Consider the following 20,982-nt stretch of genomic DNA (forward strand, 5'->3'; position numbering starts at 1 on the left):
GGTTTATACTATTTCTGATTTATTCTTTGATATTTTCTAAACTTTAAACAATTGTCGCCTGGCATTGGGGTTAGAGTTGGGTTTGGTTAGGGATGTCATTTCATGTAAATCTAACCCTAAACCGAAGCGAAAATGGTAAGAAAATAGGACAAAACAGTTGAGTAACCAATCCGTGAGAATGCCACGGAAAAAGACAGTCTGTAGCAGGGCCACGGAAAAATGCGGAGATCCGCAAGAATGCCACGGAAAATGAGCACAAAATTTCGTGACTATGCCACGGAAATTCGGGAGATCCAAAGGCTAAAGTATAAAAAAAGAATGAAAGTTTATATTTGTGTGTCATCATAACCGTCGTGTTAACATTTTATGAAGAGCATTCAGTATCTTCATGTTTACCCCAGAGTCTAGTTAACTGGATTTTCTTTAACTCAATCAGAGCTATTTGTTACTTGTAAGAAGGCATGGTTTAGAAAATAGAAATTACTAAGAGAGAAATGAGAGTCACAAACAAAGTTTAACTAATTGTATCAATGGACTTTATTCCTAATAATAGGACAGATCGTCAGAAAAGTGTTGACAGACAGCGTTACAGCTAAAGAGTATACCGTACAACACTAATATTGGGCTTTAAAAGGGAAGATTTTTTAAAAATGAAACATGTAAAATGTTTGCTATAATTGTGATGATGATGATGATAATAAAGGAATATAACAGAGATTATAATCCAGACTAAATCAATTAAATCCATCATCTCTCACATGACTGACAGCCTCTTACAGTTGTGTGCTGTGATTTATTGATCCAATCTGCTTCTCTTATTCTTGTTCATCCAACACATTGACAGTGACTGTGGCGGTGGATGTGGGCAAAGAGCCGGCAAACGGATGATCGTTCTCAACAATCACAGACAAAATGAACTGCTTGGTCACCTCGAAATCCAGAGGCTAAAAGTATAAAACAAGAATGAAAGTTTATATTTGTGTGTCTTCATGTTAACATTTTATGAAGATCATTCAGTACCTTCACAGTGGTGATGATTCCCTCCAGCTGACTGGGTCCAGTACTGACACTGAAAACTCCTCCTTCATCACCACTGATAATCTTATACTTAGTTGACCAGGCAGGTGATCCAGGTTCATCTCCATCAGTGACTGTGAGGTTGGCAACTTCAACTCCAACTTGATTCTCTGGGACAGATACAGTGTACTAAAACAAAACAAAAGCATATATTCACACTTAAGGACAATATACAGTAGTAATTTACTAACTTATCAGTTTAAGACAAATATATTAACTACAGTTATGTTACCTCTGTTTGCTTAAATTGAGGTGGATTATCATTGCTATCAGTGACAGTAATAACAGCTCTGCCAATTGTTTTGAAACCCTCTCCTTTCATGTCTGCAGCCTCAATGACTAAAGTATAGTTGGACCATTTCTGAAAGAGAAGACGTTCACAGGTTAGTTTTGTGTTTTATTAACTACATTACAATCATTAAAGGACAAGTTCGGTGTTTTACACTTAAAGTCCTGTTTTCGGATTGTTTATGGTGAAATAGAACGGTTTTGACTGAAACCTCGACATATGCAGCTGCCCCGAGAATTTTCGGGTGTTTGTTGTTTCACCTCCCACCTCTACAATGGCTGAATAGGTGCACAGGAACAATCCTTCCTAAAATGCATTAAAAATTCATTTACAAAGACGTGAAACTCAGCGAGTGGTCAGGGCTGTTCACTGATATGCTCACACAAAAATCGCTGCAAAAGATGCTTTCCAACAGCTGTTTTAGCATTCGTTGTAAACTTGTGGACCTATTTTTCCAAACGCCTCACACTCTTACATTTTTCCGCTGAGAGCTTGAATAATAGACACTCCAGCCCAGTTGGTGGTGATAATCCACCTTTGCCAATTGCAAGAATACAAAAAAATTCCCGGCGCGGAGTAATACCATACCTCACAGCACATCTAATACAAGTCAATGGAGTTGAACAAAAACTACGATAAATCCTGTTGGAATGTGTATGTCACGGCTAGGGGCTGGCTGCTAAACCTAAAGCCACGCCCCTTCTCAATTTCCACCTCGAGGAGGTCCCCAAAGCCAACCCAATGACCAAACAACACGAGAGCAGGTAAGTATTAAAACAAACTTTATTTAAATATTTAAAATAACTGGGGAAATGGGGAAAGGGGCAATTAAAACTAACTCCTCTCTGCCTTCCAGACAGACCACAGCACGGGAGAGTGGCAGAAAGGGGGAAGAGCAACGGGGGCTCCAGGGGCTGGTGACCCAAGTGTAGGGGGGAGGGGACGGGGGAACACAGGCTCCTGCCAATCCCACTATCCGTGGCGCCCTCCTCTTCTCTCCTGGAGGCAAAAGACAAGCAATATGAATTTGGGGTTTTATCTCTCTCTCTCTACTGTGGTACCTGTGCCACGTCGGGCCGATACTTCTCTGCTCGCTCCACTGGGTGTTTCTCTCCACAGGGTTCGACTGGGACGCGAAGACTCGTTTAGCCGGGGCTGGAATCGCCTTCGCCTGTCGGCTTGCTGGTAACTCGTGGTAAGTATGGTCTTTCTTCCACAGGTCACTCTCCTGACCTTCACTCTCGCCTTATCTCTCTCCTCACAGGCCACTTAGACACAACGACACAGTTAGTGCAGCTTTATTACTTCTCACCTCTCTGCTGTTTGCAGCTCGGGCGTGTGTGACTGTCCACAGTTCGTTCTACTGACGTTCACTCTTGTTCTCTCTTCCTTTACAGGCAGCTTGGACACAATAACACAGTTAGTGCACGTGGATACTTCTCACCTCTCTGCTGCTTACAGCTCGGGCATATGTGACTGTCCCCAGTTCGTTCTACTGACGTTCACTCTTGTTCTCTCTTCCTTTACAGGCAGCTTGGACACGATAACACAGTTAGTGCAACTTGGATACTTCTCACCTCTCTGCTGTTTACAGCTCAGGCGTGTGTGACTGTTCAGTTCGTTCCACTGACGTTCACTCTCGTTCTCTCTTCCTTTACAGGCAGCTTGGACACAATAACACAGTTAGTGCAACTTGGATACTTCTCACCTCTCTGCTGCTTACAGCTCGGGCATATGTGACTGTCCACAGTTCGTTCTACTGACGTTCACTCTCGTTCTCTCTTCTTTTACAGGCAGCTTGGACACAATAACACAGTTAGTGCAACTTGGATACTTCTCACCTCTCTGCTGTTTACAGCTCGGGCGTGTGTGACTGTTCACAGTTCGTTCTACTGACGTTCACTCTCGTTCTCTCTTCTTTTACAGGCAGCTTGGACACAATAACACAGTTAGTGCAACTTGGATACTTCTCACCTCTCTGCTGTTTACAGCTCGGGCGTGTGTGACTGTTCACAGTTCGTTCTACTGACGTTCACTCTCGTTCTCTCTTCCTTTACAGGCAGCTTGGACACAATAACACAGTTAGTGCAACTTGGATACTTCTCACCTCTCTGCTGTTTACAGCTCGGGCGTGTGTGACTGTTCACAGTTCGTTCTACTGACGTTCACTCTCGTTCTCTCTTCCTTTACAGGCAGCTTGGACACAATAACACAGTTAGTGCAACTTGGATACTCCTCACCTCTCTGCTGTTTACAGCTCGGCGTGTGTGACTGTCCACAGTTCGTTCTACTGACGTTCACTCTCGTTCTCTCTTCCTTTACAGGCAGCTTGGACACAATAACACGGTTAGTGCAACTTGGATACTTCTCACCTCTCGGCTGTTTGCAACTCTGGGTAAGTGCAGCTTTTCCTCAGCTCGCTATACGGTGTTTTGGTTGACAATACACAGGGCGGGCTTACGACAGCTGGCCTGCACAGAAGGCAAACGGCGTCGATTTTCCCAAGGGGGCGCCGGGGGCCAAAACCCTCTCGGCGAATCCGCTGTTCAGCAGGGGGGCGGACCGTCACACCGTCTCGCCGGGCCGAGCGCTGCCCTGTCCTCAATGCCCGTAGGCCGATCGAATGCCAGACAGGGGTGCCCCTTTGTAGAGACCACGGGGCGGCTGAACTCCTTCGCCCCTCACTCTGCCACAGATAGAACACACAGGTAAAGTAGCAATATACAAGTTCGTGTTTGTACTCACACACACGCACTGCCAGCTTCCAGGTCTTCACCGCCGCACTCTAAAACTGTCGACACACAGACGGAGCAACTTCCAAGGCCCACACCGTCACTTTTCACTTAAATCGCACACAGCATACAATAGTTACTGTTACACACAGCCGTCAGCCTCTCCGTCTCTTCCTCAGTGGAGGGGATGATGCGGGGTACGTCTGACAAGACACACAGCACTTGCACAGCAACCCACAGCAAATACACAGCACCACTTCAACGTGAAAAGGTTTTCAAATGTCATGGACTCACCCACCACACTACAGGTGCACACACGAGACGCCCAGCGTCCTCCACTTCGCTAAGGACAGATGGGGGCGATGACACTACGGCCGGGACTTTTTAGGTCTGCTGCTATGGCGAATGTAATCCACTTACTCCTGCGGCTCACCTACCACGCTCGATCGGGGGTAGGGCCGCTTTCCTCTTCCTGGGGGCGTTCAATAAAGCACAGGCTAGTAGTATGTTTTCGGATCAAATCCAGAGCCGATACTCACAGCGATCTTCTTGGTAAACAGTTTACAAACGGCTTCGTTTCCTTACTCCTTGGTTACTCCAAACGTGTCACATTTACCGTTGTTTTCTTCTACCCACAGGGTTTCTGCTTACGGTAACATCCGCTGAGAACTATGAGAGGGAAAGAGAGAAAGTGCAACCAACTGCCAACATGTAACGGACGAGCACAGCTCCGTACTTCCACTCACAACTAACGCACCCAAACTGTGGTTTACACTGCCCTAAAATACTCCTCTGTGTGCTGTAATCCTCCAATCAACCGGCGTTTCTCTTAAACGCCCACAGCTGCGCTCTATTTCGCTGATTACAGCCCTTGCGATGCTACCGGATGTCCGGTGTTTCCTCTTCCCGGTCTGGGCGGAAACATCCGGGCGGAACCAAAGTTTCCCGACTTTCGGTTCCGCCCAAAAGATCGTCACCTTGTGACATCCTCCCCCGCCAATGCATTCTAGTCCCTAGAATGCCTCGGGGTTGTCCACTCACCGTAGCGGGCAGGGGGGCGGCCTCGGTTCTCCCGTTGGGAGCGTCTCACGGGTGAATCAGGTTCAGCTGGTTCGTGTGCCGGCTCTAGTTGTCCCGGGGGTTCAGCTGGCTCGGGTGCTAACTCTCGCTGCCTCTGGGCGGCCGGGGGTTCAGCTGGCTCAGGTGCTAACTCTCGCCCTCTCGGGGCAGCCGGGGGCAACGCCAACACGGGTCGGCCTGGTACCACAGCCCATCCTCCCATCCAGGGGGCCGCCGGCACCGGCTCCACAACCCTTTCCTCTGCTGCTTCGGGATAGTTGGGGCAGGGGCGAATCATGTTCTGGTGTACCACCCGCTCAGGGCCGGCCTTTCCTTCTGGCCGGATGGTGTACACCGGCTGTCCCGGTCTCTGCTGCCTACAAACCACATACGGGATGGTCTCCCAGCGGTCGCTTAACTTTCCCTTGCCTTGGCGCCTGTTGTCCCTCGCCAAGACCCACTCTCGTGGTAGCAGGGGGGCGTCCCGGGCCGACCGGTCGTACAACCGCTTGTTCTTCACCCCTGTGGTCTGTATTCTCTTAGATACCTGTTCATAGGCAAAGTGTAGCCGCTGGTGATGGCGTCCCACCCACTCGGTCACGCTCACTTCCTCCTGGCCAGCTGCCACTCCTAAGACCAGGTCCGTGGGCATCCGCACATGTCTGCCGAACATCAGGTAAGTAGGGGCATACCCCGTCGTACTATGTACACTATTATTATATGCCTGTAGTAGATTCGGTAAAGCACTCACCCAGTCGCTCTGCTGCCGTTGATCCAGGGTCCCCAGTAACCCCAACAGGGTCTGATTGAACCTCTCGCAGCTGCCATTTCCCTGGGGATGGTACGACGTCGTATGGGTCTTGGTACACCCATACAACTGGCATAATTCTCGGATCACCTTTGACTCGAAGTTGGCCCCTTGATCCGAGTACAAAAACTCCGGGCATCCAAATGTCTGAAAGACGTTCCTCCAGAGGGCCATCGCGGTGGTATTAGCTGTCTGGTCGAGGGTGGGGACTGCCCATGCGTATTTGGTGAATAGGTCGGTAATTACCAAGATGTTTTGGTAGCGGTCTTGCGGCCGGCCCAGGGTCAGGAAGTCCATGGCCATAATGTGGAGGGGGGCTTTAGCCTGGATGGGCACCATCGGCGCTCGAGCCTCTCGCCGAGATTTGAACAACATACACCTGGGACACGCCTGGATCAAGCTACGAACCGTGGCTTCCAGCCCTGGCCAATAAAAAAATCTGCGCAGCAGTGATATGGTCCTCTCTTGTCCTTGATGCCCCAGCTGATCATGGTAGGCCGAGACTAATGCTGTCGTCTGATCGGCGGGCACCACAATCTGGCGCACCTCCTCGCCCAGTTTCGGGTCACTGACCTTTCTGCACAGCACTCCTTCCTGCAGTTCTAGCTTGTCCCACTGCCCCAGCAGTTTTCTCCCCGTCTCCGTCTGGGCTATTCTTTCTGGCGACGTCGGTCGTCGCCTCTGCTCCACCCACGTCTTCACCTGACACACATCCTGATCCCGGGCTTGCCTCTCCATCCATCGACGGGGGTCCCACCCCCAGTTCCCGGGGACGGCCTCTTGCTGTCCTCCTGGGGCATCCACGGCCCCTATCATATAATCCTCCCTCGGGCTGTTCTCCTCTTCTCTTCCCCGGCACCCGGGGTCGTCCATCTCCGACAGCCTCGAAAGGACATCAGCGTTCGTGTGCTCGCGCCCCGGTCGGTACTGCAAGTGGTAGTCGAAGTTGGCCAGCTGGGCTACCCACCGCTGCTCTACGGCCCCCAACTTCGCCGTCTGCAAATGCACTAGAGGGTTATTATCCGTAATTACCGTTACCTTGGCACCCCAAAGGTAGTCTTTAAACTTTTCACTTAGGGCCCACTTCAAGGCCAGCAACTCCAGTTTAAACGAGCTGTAATTTGCATCGTTCCTCTCCGCTGGATGGAGGCTCCGGCTTGCATAGGCGATCACCCGCTCCCTTCCTTCGTGTCGTTGGGCCAATACGGCCCCCAGCCCCAGGTTGCTTGCGTCTGTGTACAGAACAAAGGGTTTAGTAAAGTCTGCATATGCCAAAATGGGTGCCTGTAACAGTTCCTGCTTTAGTCTCTGGAACGCAGCCTCACAAGGGTCATCCCAGTTGATTGAGGGTGACCCACGTCCCCGGTTTCGCCCTGTACCAACCAACAGCTGGTTAAGAGGTTTAGCAATCTTTGAAAAGTCTTTGATGAATCGTCTGTAATACCCCACAAATCCCAGAAATGATCGTACCTGCCTCACGGTTTTGGGTGCAATCCAGTCTTTCACTACAGAGACTTTTCCGGGGTCCACGGACACCCCTGCGGCACTGACCACGTGACCCAGGAAATGAACTTCTCGCCTCAGCAGATGGCATTTATCAGGTTGCAGCTTTAGCCCGTACCTTTCCATGGCCTGGAAGACCTCTTCGAGGTGCTGAAGGTGGGAATCGAAATCTGGGGAATACACAATCACATCATCCAAGTATACTAAAACTGACTTCATCAACTGACCTCCAAGACAGCGCTGCATCAGTCGCTGGAACGTGGCCGGAGCGTTACAAAGCCCGAAGGGCATCCATTCCCACTCAAATAATCCAAACGGGGTCGTGAAGGCGGTCTTCTCTCGATCTGCCTTGGCCACCTGCACCTGCCAATACCCGCTGGCCAGATCTAGAGTGGAATACCATGCGGACTGCGTGAGGCTGGCAAGGGAGTCTTCGATCCGTGGTAGGGGAAAAGCGTCTTTCTTGGTTACTAGGTTGAGCTTACGATAATCCACACAGAACCTCCAGGCCCCTGACTTCTTCTGTACAAGCACGATGGGGGCCGCCCACGGGCTACTGCTCTCCCGAACAATGCCTCGCTCCAGCAGGCCCTGCAAGAGTGTGCGTACTTCTGTGTATAGGGTAGGTGGAATCGGCCGATATCTCTCTCTGCTCGGCCCGGCGTCCCCAGTCGGGATATGATGTTCCACCACTCTGGTGCACCCATAGTCTTCCTCATGACTTGCAAACACATGCTGCCATTTTCGAAGAAGCGCCTGGAGCTTCTGTGTCTGTACTGGTTCCAAATTTTTCCCTCGTAGTGACTCACCCTCAAGATGTTCCGGCACCTCACTCTTCCTGTCGTTCATGGGGCCATCCATCTGTGTCAGGGCCACCTCAATCACGGAGGGGCACACCTGACGGAAACTGACGTCTCTCTCCTCTCTCACCTGATGGGGCGCGACCGCCGTTAGTCGGGCCAGTCGTTGGTGTCGATGTAAGTGGACTGCATAGGGGTGTTCATTTCGTACTTTCACGGGGACTCTCCCCCGGCGGACCGCCACTAGGCCCCGTGCTACCTCCACTTGAGGGCAGTCTGCATGAGGCTCGACCAATACCCACTCCTCAGGGTCGACTTCTCGAGGGGGCACTCTCGCCCACACAATGGCCTCACTTCTAGGGGGAATAGACAAAGCAAAACGACACATCACTCTTCCTACCTCTTCTCGGTCTCTACGGACCTGGGCCATCTGGACTCGACGACAGTCGGCAACTACACGCTCCCATTTGGGCCTCTCGGCAGGTGGAATCCTGGGGCCAGGCCTAGCCTGAAATAACTCTTCCCAACATTCAGAGAGGACATTCATGCCCAGTAGGGCTCGATGGGCACCCAAACACCTGTCTTCGACAATGATCACACCTTTTTGGGGGACTAACACCCCATGGACTTCCAAGTCCGTTAGTCGGTAACCGACGTAAGGGATCTCCAGGCCATTTGCGCCCCGCAACGTCAGCCAGGGGGCCTCTGCCCCTTGTGTTCCTTTCTTCCCAAATATTTCTTGTGATAGGCTTTCTGCAAACAACGTTACCTGAGAGCCCGTATCTACCAGGCATTGTACTGTCTTGCCACACACTTTTACCTCCGCTATTGGGCTATGCCCAATCATCTGATGCCTGGGATTATTTCTTCTGGGGTCTTCCCGAGGGTTCCCGGCCACACGACCCACTGTGGCCGGCCGATCTAAAAACCCCCTTCCGATGCCCTACGAGGCCCACACTGGCGACTGATATGTCCTGGTTTACCACAGCGATTGCAAATAGGCCGCCCTTGGTCATCCCATTCAAAGCGGGGCCGGTTAAAGTGGTCTGGACGTCCGGGCGGCTCTCGGCCTCGCTCCGAGTATGTTCGTTCTCGGGGGGCCGGCCTCGGTTCCTCCCGCGCCCTTCCTTGGCGCAACTCTCCCAGGAGAGCTTTAGACAGCTCCGATATCTGTTCCTGGACGTCTTTCAGCAATTCTGCCTTCAGGGCCTGCTTCCAATCCGCCCGCTCAGGTGGTGTGGGTGCCGATTCGCTCACCGCTGCGCATACTGGAGCCTCGCTGACTTCGACCTCATCACCTTCCAAGGCCAATGCCTCTTTCCTAAGGTCTTCGAAGGTGAGCCCGGGGTCCCTCCGAAACTGGACCCGCAGGCTCTGTCTCACGGGGCCCTCCTTCATCCCCAGGAGGAACTGGTCACGCAACAGGTTCTCCCGGCTCCCAGCCCATGATCGCGTCGGGCCTGTAATCGGGTGAACTGCTCCCGCAGCCTAAGGGCAAATGCTCTAATGGTTTGTCGGGGGCCTTGCTTAAAGTTAAAAAATTGGGACCGGAGGACAGCTACAGGGGTGTGGTCACCATATTGTTCGGTGAGAAACTGGAATACGGTCTGGGCGGTGGCTCTAACTGCTTCAGGGGCGGCTTGCACTTCTCGCCGGGCTTCTCCCTCTAGGGAGTTTAACACAAACTGGAGCCGCTGGGCGGCGCTGAGGCCCTGCAGGTCGGCCAAATATTCTAGTTGGGCCTTCCACTCTGTCAGTCGGACCTCTGACTCCGCTCCTCCATACTTCTGCATCCATGGGCTACCCATGATGATGGACGTGGCACGGGGTGGGGCTGCGGGCCCCGCGTTGTCGGTCATTGGGCGATCCTGGTTACTCAACTCGAGGCGGAATCCTGCCGACTACGCCAAAATCTGTCACGGCTAGGGGCTGGCTGCTAAACCTAAAGCCACGCCCCTTCTCAATTTCCACCTCGAGGAGGTCCCCAAAGCCAACCCAATGACCAAACAACACGAGAGCAGGTAAGTATTAAAACAAACTTTATTTAAATATTTAAAATAACTGGGGAAATGGGGAAAGGGGCAATTAAAACTAACTCCTCTCTGCCTTCCAGACAGACCACAGCACGGGAGAGTGGCAGAAAGGGGGAAGAGCAACGGGGGCTCCAGGGGCTGGTGACCCAAGTGTAGGGGGGAGGGGACGGGGGAAGACAGGCTCCTGCCAATCCCACTATCCGTGGCGCCCTCCTCTTCTCTCCTGGAGGCAAAAGACAAGCAATATGAATTTGGGGTTTTATCTCTCTCTCTCTACTGTGGTACCTGTGCCACGTCGGGCCGATACTTCTCTGCTCGCTCCACTGGGTGTTTCTCTCCACAGGGTTCGACTGGGACGCGAAGACTCGTTTAGCCGGGGCTGGAATCGCCTTCGCCTGTCGGCTTGCTGGTAACTCGTGGTAAGTAGGGTCTTTCTTCCACAGGTCACTCTCCTGACCTTCACTCTCGTCTTATCTCTCTCTTCACAGGCCACTTAGACACAACGACACAGTTAGTGCAGCTTAATTACTTCTCACCTCTCTGCTGTTTGCAGCTCGGGCGTGTGTGACTGTCCACAGTTCGTTCTACTGACGTTCACTCTTGTTCTCTCTTCCTTTACAGGCAGCTTGGACACAATAACACAGTTAGTGCACGTGGATACTTCTCACCTCTCTGCTGCTTACAGCTCGGGCATATGTGACTGTCCCCAGTTCGTTCTACTGACGTTCACTCTTGTTCTCTCTTCCTTTACAGGCAGCTTGGACACGATAACACAGTTAGTGCAACTTGGATACTTCTCACCTCTCTGCTGTTTACAGCTCAGGCGTGTGTGACTGTTCAGTTCGTTCCACTGACGTTCACTCTCGTTCTCTCTTCCTTTACAGGCAGCTTGGACACAATTACACAGTTAGTGCAACTTGGATACTTCTCACCTCTCTGCTGCTTACAGCTCGGGCATATGTGACTGTCCACAGTTCGTTCTACTGACGTTCACTCTCGTTCTCTCTTCTTTTACAGGCAGCTTGGACACAATAACACAGTTAGTGCAACTTGGATACTTCTCACCTCTCTGCTGTTTACAGCTCGGGCGTGTGTGACTGTTCACAGTTCGTTCTACTGACGTTCACTCTCGTTCTCTCTTCCTTTACAGGCAGCTTGGACACAATAACACAGTTAGTGCAACTTGGATACTCCTCACCTCTCTGCTGTTTACAGCTCGGCGTGTGTGACTGTCCACAGTTCGTTCTACTGACGTTCACTCTCGTTCTCTCTTCCTTTACAGGCAGCTTGGACACAATAACACGGTTAGTGCAACTTGGATACTTCTCACCTCTCGGCTGTTTGCAACTCTGGGTAAGTGCAGCTTTTCCTCAGCTCGCTATACGGTGTTTTGGTTGACAATACACAGGGCGGGCTTACGACAGCTGGCCTGCACAGAAGGCAAACGGCGTCGATTTTCCCAAGGGGGCGCCGGGGGCCAAAACCCTCTCGGCGAATCCGCTGGTCAGCAGGGGGGCGGACCGTCACAACCGTCTCGCCGGGCCGAGCGCTGCCCTGTCCTCAATGCCCGTAGGCCGATCGAATGCCAGACAGGGGCGCCCCTTTGTAGAGACCACGGGGCGGCTGAACTCCTTCGCCCCTCACTCTGCCACAGATAGAACACACAGGTAAAGTAGCAATATACAAGTTCGTGTTTGTACTCACACACACGCACTGCCAGCTTCCAGGTCTTCACCGCCGCACTCTAAAACTGTCGACACACAGACGGAGCAACTTCCACGGCCCACACCGTCACTTTTCACTTAAATCGCACACAGCATACAATAGTTACTGTTACACACAGCCGTCAGCCTCTCCGTCTCTTCCTCAGTGGAGGGGATGATGCGGGGTACGTCTGACAAGACACACAGCACTTGCACAGCAACCCACAGCAAATACACAGCACCACTTCAACGTGAAAAGGTTTTCAAATGTCATGGACTCACCCCCCACACTACAGGTGCACACACGAGACGCCCAGCGTCCTCCACTTCGCTAAGGACAGATGGGGGCGATGACACTACGGCCGGGACTTTTTAGGTCTGCTGCTATAGCGAATGTAATCCACTTACTCCTGCGGCTCACCTACCACGCTCGATCGGGGGTAGGGCCGCTTTCCTCTTCCTGGGGGCGTTCAATAAAGCACAGGTTAGTAGTATGTTTTCGGATCAAATCCAGAGCCGATACTCACAGCGATCTTCTTGGTAAACAGTTTACAAACGGCTTCGTTTCCTTACTCCTTGGTTACTCCAAACGTGTCACATTTACCGTTGTTTTCTTCTACCCACAGGGTTTCTGCTTACGGTAACATCCGCTGAGAACTATGAGAGGGAAAGAGAGAAAGTGCAACCAACTGCCAACATGTAACGGACGAGCACAGCTCCGTACTTCCACTCACAACTAACGCACCCAAACTGTGGTTTACACTGCCCTAAAATACTCCTCTGTGTGCTGTAATCCTCCAATCAACCGGCGTTTCTCTTAAACGCCCACAGCTGCGCTCTATTTCGCTGATTACAGCCCTTGCGATGCTACCGGATGTCCGGTGTTTCCTCTTCCCGGTCTGGGCGGAAACATCCGGGCGGAACCAAAGTTTCCCGACTTTCGGTTCCGCCCAAAAGATCGTCACCTTGTGACATGTATTTTGCAGCGATTTTTGTGTGAGCATATCAGTGAACACCCCTGACCACTCGGTGAGTTTCACGTCTTTGTAAACGAAAGTTTAATTCATTTTAGGAAAGATTGTTTCTGTGCACCTATAGAGCCATTATAGAGGTGGGAGGTGATACAAGAAAAACCCGCAAATTCTCGGGGCAGCCGCATATGTCGAAATTTCAGTCAAAACCGTTCTATTTCACCATAAACAATCTGAAAACAGGGCTTTAAGTGTAAAATACAGAACTTGTATTTTAAATGTCATCTCTCACCTCTCTATTTAGGCCTTCACTGTTCACACGAATCCCTCCGGTTACAGGATTGATGTCAAACATATTTGGATTTGGTGATGGTGGATCTTGGCTGATAATTTTGTATCTGATTTCAGCATTATCAGTTTCTGGATCATCTGCATCAGTGGCTGTGACTGTCATAAACTCATAATCTTCAGATAAAAAGAAATAAGATGATTCACTGCCTCCTATAAATCATATAATGTGAAAGTGTGTTTAGAAAGGAAACTCCACTTACCTTTAGGAGCAGCGTCAGGAACATTTCCATTGAAAAGATTTTGAGTAAACTGAGGTTTATTATCATTTTGGTCAATCACATAGAAATAGATTTCTGTTGGCTTCTCTTTTACGCCTCCTTCTCCAACTGCATCATATATGAGCTGAAGACATGAAGACACATTTAAGGTATAGTTCACAAAAAATGAAAATTCTGTCATCATTTACTCATCCTCAAGTTGTTCCAAACTCTTATCTTGTTCTTTCTTCTGTACACAAGTGTAGATATATTTTTAAGAATGTTTGTAACCAAGCAGATCTGAGGCAACATTGACTTCCATAGTAAGTCAGTAAGTAAGCAAGCTTTATTTATAAATCACCCATCATACATCGCAAGGTGCTTTACAACAGGGCAAACAGTAGAAACCGATTAAAACAAAATTTTAAAACATAAATGCCTGATCAACTAAAATTTTGTCTAAATAAAAATTGTCTTTAGTTGCTTTTTAAAAGACTCAACAGATTCAGCCACATGTAATGACAGGGCAGAGCATTCCAAAGCTCAGGGGCAACTGTCTGAAAGGACTGGTCTCCTCATGTTTTAAGACATGTTTTGGAGACCTTTAGTTGGCCGAAAACGCCTGGAGGACACCGATTGCCAGCTGTTTTTTTAGCCGAGCGCCTTTTAGCTGTGATACTTGAGCTGTGAGCCGGTTGGTTGTTGTAATACATGTCCCGCCCCTCCTCCACTGTGATTGGACGGCCGTGTGAGAACTGACATTGACGAATGGAGCTTTTCACCCAAAGTTGAATCTCTTTCATCTCTCGACGCTCAGCGCCGAGCGAAAAAAAAACGCAGAGTGCCGGCTTATTTGAAAAACGCTGAGTTTCCATTGGAATCAATTGAAAACATGCGCCGGCCGTGGCCGTGAAAGCTTTGGTGTGCACACCCCCTTACTGTCGCAACTACATACAAAAAAAAGTGTATTAGAGTTTATTGCTTCATTTAAAACCATTATGGTGATCAGTGTTTGTTTTAGTAAGACTCTCGACTCTTAGTTTGCTAGCTTTCCTCTGGCTGGATGTCACATTGTGAGTGGGTAGCTTTAGGAAGCAATGTTCTTAATTTAGAAATATTTTTCAGATGATAAAAACAATTTCTGACCATCTGTCTAGAATGACAATCCAAAGACATTGATTTGTTAAAACATTACACCCAGGTTTCTTCTTTAGGTTTCTTCTTTAGGCTCGGTTTGACAGATGATTTTAAAGAACGGTGTTGTTTAAATAAAGGTATTTTTTGGTCAGGTCAGGTCTTATATGTATTTAATTGTAAATAATTATTTTTAACCAGATTACTTTCCAATCTGTAGGAGAATATAATACTATGGAAGTCACTGTTGCCCCATCTGTTTGGTTATAAAAATTTTTCAAAATATCTTCATGTGTGTACAGCAAAGCAAAGTTCAGAACAACTTGAGGGTGAATAAATCATGACAGAATTTTTATTATTCAGTGAGCTATAACTTTAAGTGTGAAATATCTGTGGTGACCTTAATCACAACTCCAAATCATTTTTACATTTAAAATGCTTTTGGTGTGGTTTATTTCATTTTTTTACATACGTTTTTGAGTAAGGTTTAAACCTAAAAATAACTTACTTTATATGAACCTTTTTTCTCTCTGTCAAGGGGCTGCGTCACATAAAGAGCTCCTGTATGTTTATCACATGTGAAAAGACCCACAGGTGGCAGATCTGCTCCTTCACCTGTGATACTGTACGTCATCTTAGTTTGCAGACCAAAATGTGACTTGATCTAAATACAGAAAGACACAAAGTCAGTAACACAAGCCTGTTTTATTTTCAACAGTACATATTCATTATCAATATATCAATACCTACATTCCCTCTTGTAAATCTATACCCCATCCACACACTGTATATATACATATATATACACGCAGCAGTCCTGTGTGCCAAAATGGCTTGTTGATGCTAGAGGTCAGAGGAGAATGGGCAGACTGATTCAAGCTGATAAAAGAGCAACTTTGACTGAAATAACCACTCATTACAACCGAGGTATGCAGCAAAGCATTTGTGAAGACACAACACGCACAACCTTGAGGTGGATGGGCTACAACAGCAGAAGACCACACCAGGTACCACTCATCTCCACTACAAATAGGATAGTTGAAGAAAATATTGCCTGGTCTGATGAGTCTCGATTTCTGTTGAGACATTCAGATGGTAGAGTCAGAATTTGGCGTAAACAGAATGAGAACATGGATCCATCATGCCTTGTTACCACTGTGCAGGCTCATAGTGTTGGTGTAATGGTGTGGGGGGATGTTTTCTTGGCACACTTTAGGCCCTTTAGTGCCAATTGGGCATTGTTTAAATGCCACGGCCATCCTGAGCATTGTTTCTGACCATGTCCATCCCTTTATGACCACCATGTACCCATCCTCTGATGGCTACTTTCAGCAGGATAATGCACCATGTCACGAAGCTCGAATCATTTCAAATTGGTTTCTTGAACATGACAATGAGTTCACTGTACTAAAATGGCCCCCACAGTCACCAGATCTCCACCCTTTAGAGCATCTTTGGGATGTGGTGGAACGGGAGCTTCATGCCCTGGATCTGCATCCCACAAATCTCTATCAACTGCAAGGTGCTATCCATATGGGCCAACATTTCTAAAGAATGCTTTCAGCACCTTGTTGAATCAATATAGAATTAAGGCAGTTCTAAAGGCGAAAGGGGGTCAAACACAGTATTAGTATGGTGTTCCTAATAATCCTTTAGGTGAGTGTATATACATAGTGTTGTGGATGGGGTATAGATTTATAAGAGGGACTGTAATTATTGATATATTGATTTTTTTTCTTTTGAGTTATACAAATTATTAACAATAAAATTGTCGTCAAGTTAAAGAAAAAACCTGAAAAAATATTTAACCGATACATTGGCCATACAGTGCCACTGTAACTGTGAAGTATCATGTGACAAAGTCTGATGATGCATTGCAAAATAAAAGTTGCAATAAAAAAACGAAATGCTATTGCATTTACATTACATTTAGGCATTTAGCAGATGCTTTTATCCAAAGTGACTTACAAAGATTAAAGCGATTTGTCATAGGGAGGCAATAATAAAAGAAGTGCTTATATTACGTTTACTTACATGAGCAACCATTTTTGGGAAAGGACCTCTGCTGTTTTCAGGTTGACTTAAAGGTGGAATAATGAAACCTCTCCTTTCTCTCTTTAGACCCGCTGAAGACTCTGGAAACTTGAAATGCAAGCATACAACAGCATTAAATATATCACACTGTGCAAGTGATTTTGGGATATTTTATCATAGATATGTATAAAGGCTAGATGTCTCGCCCATGCTGCTGGCCAATTGAGTGGGACGTCCGCATTTGGCAGCCATCTTACCACAGGCAGCTCGCTCACTCGAAGCATTGCGTTTTAATGATGCATGTACTTTTAAATGACCATAACTTGCTTAATTTTCTATCGATTTTCAAACGGTTTGGTTTGTTATAAACGTCAAAGATGTACCTATGACACTGCATACTTAAACTAAAAAAACATGCTAAAGCATCCAGAATTATAGCCACGTTAATAGAGTTTGTAAGAAACCAAACCGTTTAAAAATTGGTAAAAAATTTAGTAAGTTATGGTCATTTAAAAGCACATGCATAATTAAAACTCAATGCTACGAGTGAGCGAGCTGCCTGAGGTAAGATGGCCGCCAGGTGATGACGTTAGAGACTCCGCCGTAACACATCTAGCCTTTATACATATCTATGTATTTTTATTACAAAAATCTAACAAATTGTGGCTTTAAATCAATTAAATATTCTAATGACACAACCTGTGGATTATACACTTTATAAAATTACAATAAAATATTTGTTAAGCTATTTAATTCTCAAGTTGAGGTGTTAACTTAATTGTCATTTTACATTTTAAAGGGTGGAGTTTCAGAAAGAACGGGCATGTCTAATAATTTAGTTTCAAAGGCTGCTGTAAAAAAGCTGTAAAATGGTGTCTTCTGAGACAGCATTCCAAGTCATGTCCAAATCTAATGTTTGGTTTACTTCCTGTCTCCTGAGATACCTCCATTGTTCTGTCCCACAGTTCTATGTGTGGGCGTGCAGAGAGAATGTGATTGGTCGAGTTTGAAAAAATAAAATGGCGGCAAAGGAGGGATTTGGAGCACAAATTTTGTGTAATAAAGTTATATTTTTTTATTTTACATGTAAGTTGTACATTTTACAACAGTACATTGTGAAAAATGCTGTCATACATGCTGTCTTCATAAAAGTTCTGTCACATTACATGAAGTTGGCTCGCGTGATTTTCGGTTTGAGAGCTTCAGAAAAGGTCACGTGATTTCCGGTAAGTGAACAGAGATGCTCACTGGTTTTTGTGTTGCATTGTGGGAATTTTTAGGGAACGAACATTGCAGTGCACTGGAAGGACTTTACGATTGAGACGGCCCTTAAAATGGCTGATCAATGCAGAGACTACTGAACAAGGGAGCTGATTGAGACATAGCCTAAGTCTTGCGCAATTCCCTTTATAATAAATTACCTTTACTGTACTTTTAATGTTGTAGAAACACAACTGCAACACTGAATAGCATCATGTTGTTGAATAAATATTTTTAGGCTATAAAATAATATTGCAACACTGAATAGTGTCATGCTGCTAAATATATAAAGAATAATTGACGACGGACCGTTGAATTATTCGAAAATAATGCACACCCGAGTTGGTTATGCAGCACAAGGCGAAGCGTCAACCAAACAGAATAAAGTTGTATAAAAACTAAATATTTTTAGGCTTTTAAAATCATATTTAAATCATATTCTCCTATTGTAAAAGCATCAAATTCATAGGAACATTCCAGGTTATTTTTAAAAACATCATCAATGTCATACAGAAATTTTAAAAACATTTCCTGTTGTGAGGAATAAAATCTTACCTGACATAAGAAAATTATAACTCCTAACCACACAATGATCATTGTAAAGCTGTTAAGTCTCTTCTCTGTGAATTTTTAGCTCGTACAGCTGCTGCTCTGAAAGGAACAACAATTCCCAAAATTTCACAATGCACACACATCTGGTTTTCATCATTTCTCCATACGTTAGCTGCCTGAGGGTGTGGCCTATCCAGTTATTTAACAGGCCAATGCATGTTTAGTATGAACAGGGGCGGACTTGGACCAAAAAGTGGCCCTGGACTTTCCACCCAAAGCGGCCCACCACAGCACCTTGCCCCAAAATAAATGCTACTAATACTTTATAGGAAATCAAATGAATGCATTTTAACTATCTGCCAATGACATCTTACCAACCATGATATACAACAAGGTTAAACCTGAGACTTTTGTATCAGATCTGAGGGTAAAGATCTCTCACATTTAGTTGGGCCAATGTGCTGTGGTGGGCCGCTTTGGGTGATAAAGTCCAAGGCCACTTTTTGGTTACAGTCCGCCCCCAAGTAAAATACAGAGACAAAACAGATGTCAAGTAGAAACACAGTTGAATTTTGGCTGTCACAGACATTGCCATCGTGAAACAACCCTGCTGGAAAAACCAGCAAGACCAGCATAATTCCCATGCTGGTCCACGCTGGTGTAGTGCTGGTTTAGCTGGGGGTCATCAGCATACCAGGTGGCACAGTGGCTCAGTGGGTAGCCCGTGTTCCCGGTTCGAGCCCCGGCTTGGTCAGGTACCATTTTGTGTGGAGTTTGCATGTTCTCTCTGTGTCAGCGTGGGTTTACTTCGGGTACTTCGGTTTCCTCCCACAGACCAAAAACATGCAAGTTAGGAAAATTGGAGATGCCAAACTGTCCCTCCCCCATGTGTATGGATCAACTTGTCTGAATAAAACTTGTGTATGGATTAACTGGTCTTGCTATGAATATAGCCGTAGATGCTGGAATGGTGTAAAAAAAATGAAGGAAGAAGAATTTGTCATCAGCACCAGCATCCCATGCTGGCCATACCAGCAAGACCAGCATATGTTGTGTTTTGGTGCTGGTATGCTGGTGACCACAAGCCAAACCAGCGCCAAACCAGCATGGACCAGCATGGGAATTACTGTCCGTGGCTCTTTGTGGTCTACAGTGATGTCATTATTTCTGAGAGATTTGTTTTTGGACAATTATTTATTTTTAATCGATTAATTGATCTTTCCAGAGCACATTTTTTTCTTAGAGCATTTCTTATATCCCGACACAATATCTGAAAGTATGAGTTGCTAATTGTATAGTATTGCAAAAACACCAGAAGGGGGCAGCATATTCATTTTAATAGCTTTTCTGATGTTACATGTAATTTACACACAAACAAAGTTATCAGTATCTATAATGAAGACTAATGCTTTGTTGAACCCCTGTAAAACTATTTACTTAATGCATGGCCAACATCTCATTTAAAGAATCATCTATAGAAGTAGATAAGGCTACAAAGACACGACAATACTCTAATCACAATAAACATTTCTTATGTCTGCACAGATAATATTTGATAGGGTCAATTATAAGGGTGCAATATGACAAAACCACCAGAAGGGGCAGACATGTCTCTATAAAGAATACCTTGTTTTTATTCACCCTGAATGTTCATTTGACAGGGTTTCAAAAAAAAAAGTTTGTGAATCTGGAAGAAAAAATCAAGGCCCTGGGAAGTTTTAAAAAAATATACATACATAGATACAGGTCATTGAAAGTGCTTCAATCTATTTTATGCAAGACGTTTTCTGGAAAAAATCTATATTATTTCCTGTGTAGTGTAGGATAATATCATAAAAATTCAAGACTTTTTAAGCACACGTGCTAAACTGTTCACTTTAAATGTTTATATATTCTGTATGTGAATGTTGATTCATACCAAAATGCTTTTTTGCATAGTTGTGACACATGAAAACGTCTCGGGTTATGTATGTAACTGTTGTTCCCTGAGAAGGGAACGAGACGCTGCGTCTCCTTGTCATACTTCCTGCGTCGCTGTATTGCCGTCTTTGGCAATATTTCAGATAGCGATATACTTCCTGACTCCTGCATCACCCTGTCTTTGTTTTTAAGCCTCACCATTGGTTAAATTTGATATACACATTCAGACGCACTTACCGCTAGAGGCGTCCCCAAAGTGTCACCGCAGTGACGCAGCGCGAGTTCCCTTGAAAGGGAACTGTAACAATGTATCTTAAAAGGTAACACGATGTAACCTTGCTCTCACTTGAAATGTGTTCCCACATTTAGTCCTTGAATTTGAGGGTATTGGACCTGGAAAGTCCTTGAATTTGAAGTTAACTAAGGTGGTGGAACCATGATTTGAATACATTTTATGATTGAGACAAGTTTTCAGCACATGTCTGTCCTAGGGCCCTATCATACACCCGGTGTAATAGTTTTTTGCTGTTTTCAACTTATCGTAGTTATCAAAAATTAC

General features: G+C 46.5%; 1 protein-coding gene across 1 annotated transcript in view; it reads right to left on the reverse strand.

Annotated features, from left to right (window-relative positions):
* Nucleotides 1-20,982, reverse strand: part of LOC129452727 (cadherin-1) — a 49,294-nt gene that overhangs the window by 15,467 nt on the left and 12,845 nt on the right. Inside the window, exons 7-10 of the mRNA XM_073858844.1 lie at nucleotides 13,268-13,440; nucleotides 1,310-1,438; nucleotides 1,021-1,206; nucleotides 843-944 (exon numbers count right to left, since the gene is read on the reverse strand). Coding sequence (XP_073714945.1) covers nucleotides 843-944; nucleotides 1,021-1,206; nucleotides 1,310-1,438; nucleotides 13,268-13,440 — 590 coding nt within the window. The remainder of the gene's footprint in view (nucleotides 1-842; nucleotides 945-1,020; nucleotides 1,207-1,309; nucleotides 1,439-13,267; nucleotides 13,441-20,982) is intronic.

The sequence above is a fragment of the Misgurnus anguillicaudatus genome, chromosome 21, assembly GCF_027580225.2.
Source record: "Misgurnus anguillicaudatus chromosome 21, ASM2758022v2, whole genome shotgun sequence".
In the NCBI taxonomy this organism is placed as follows: domain Eukaryota; kingdom Metazoa; phylum Chordata; class Actinopteri; order Cypriniformes; family Cobitidae; genus Misgurnus; species Misgurnus anguillicaudatus.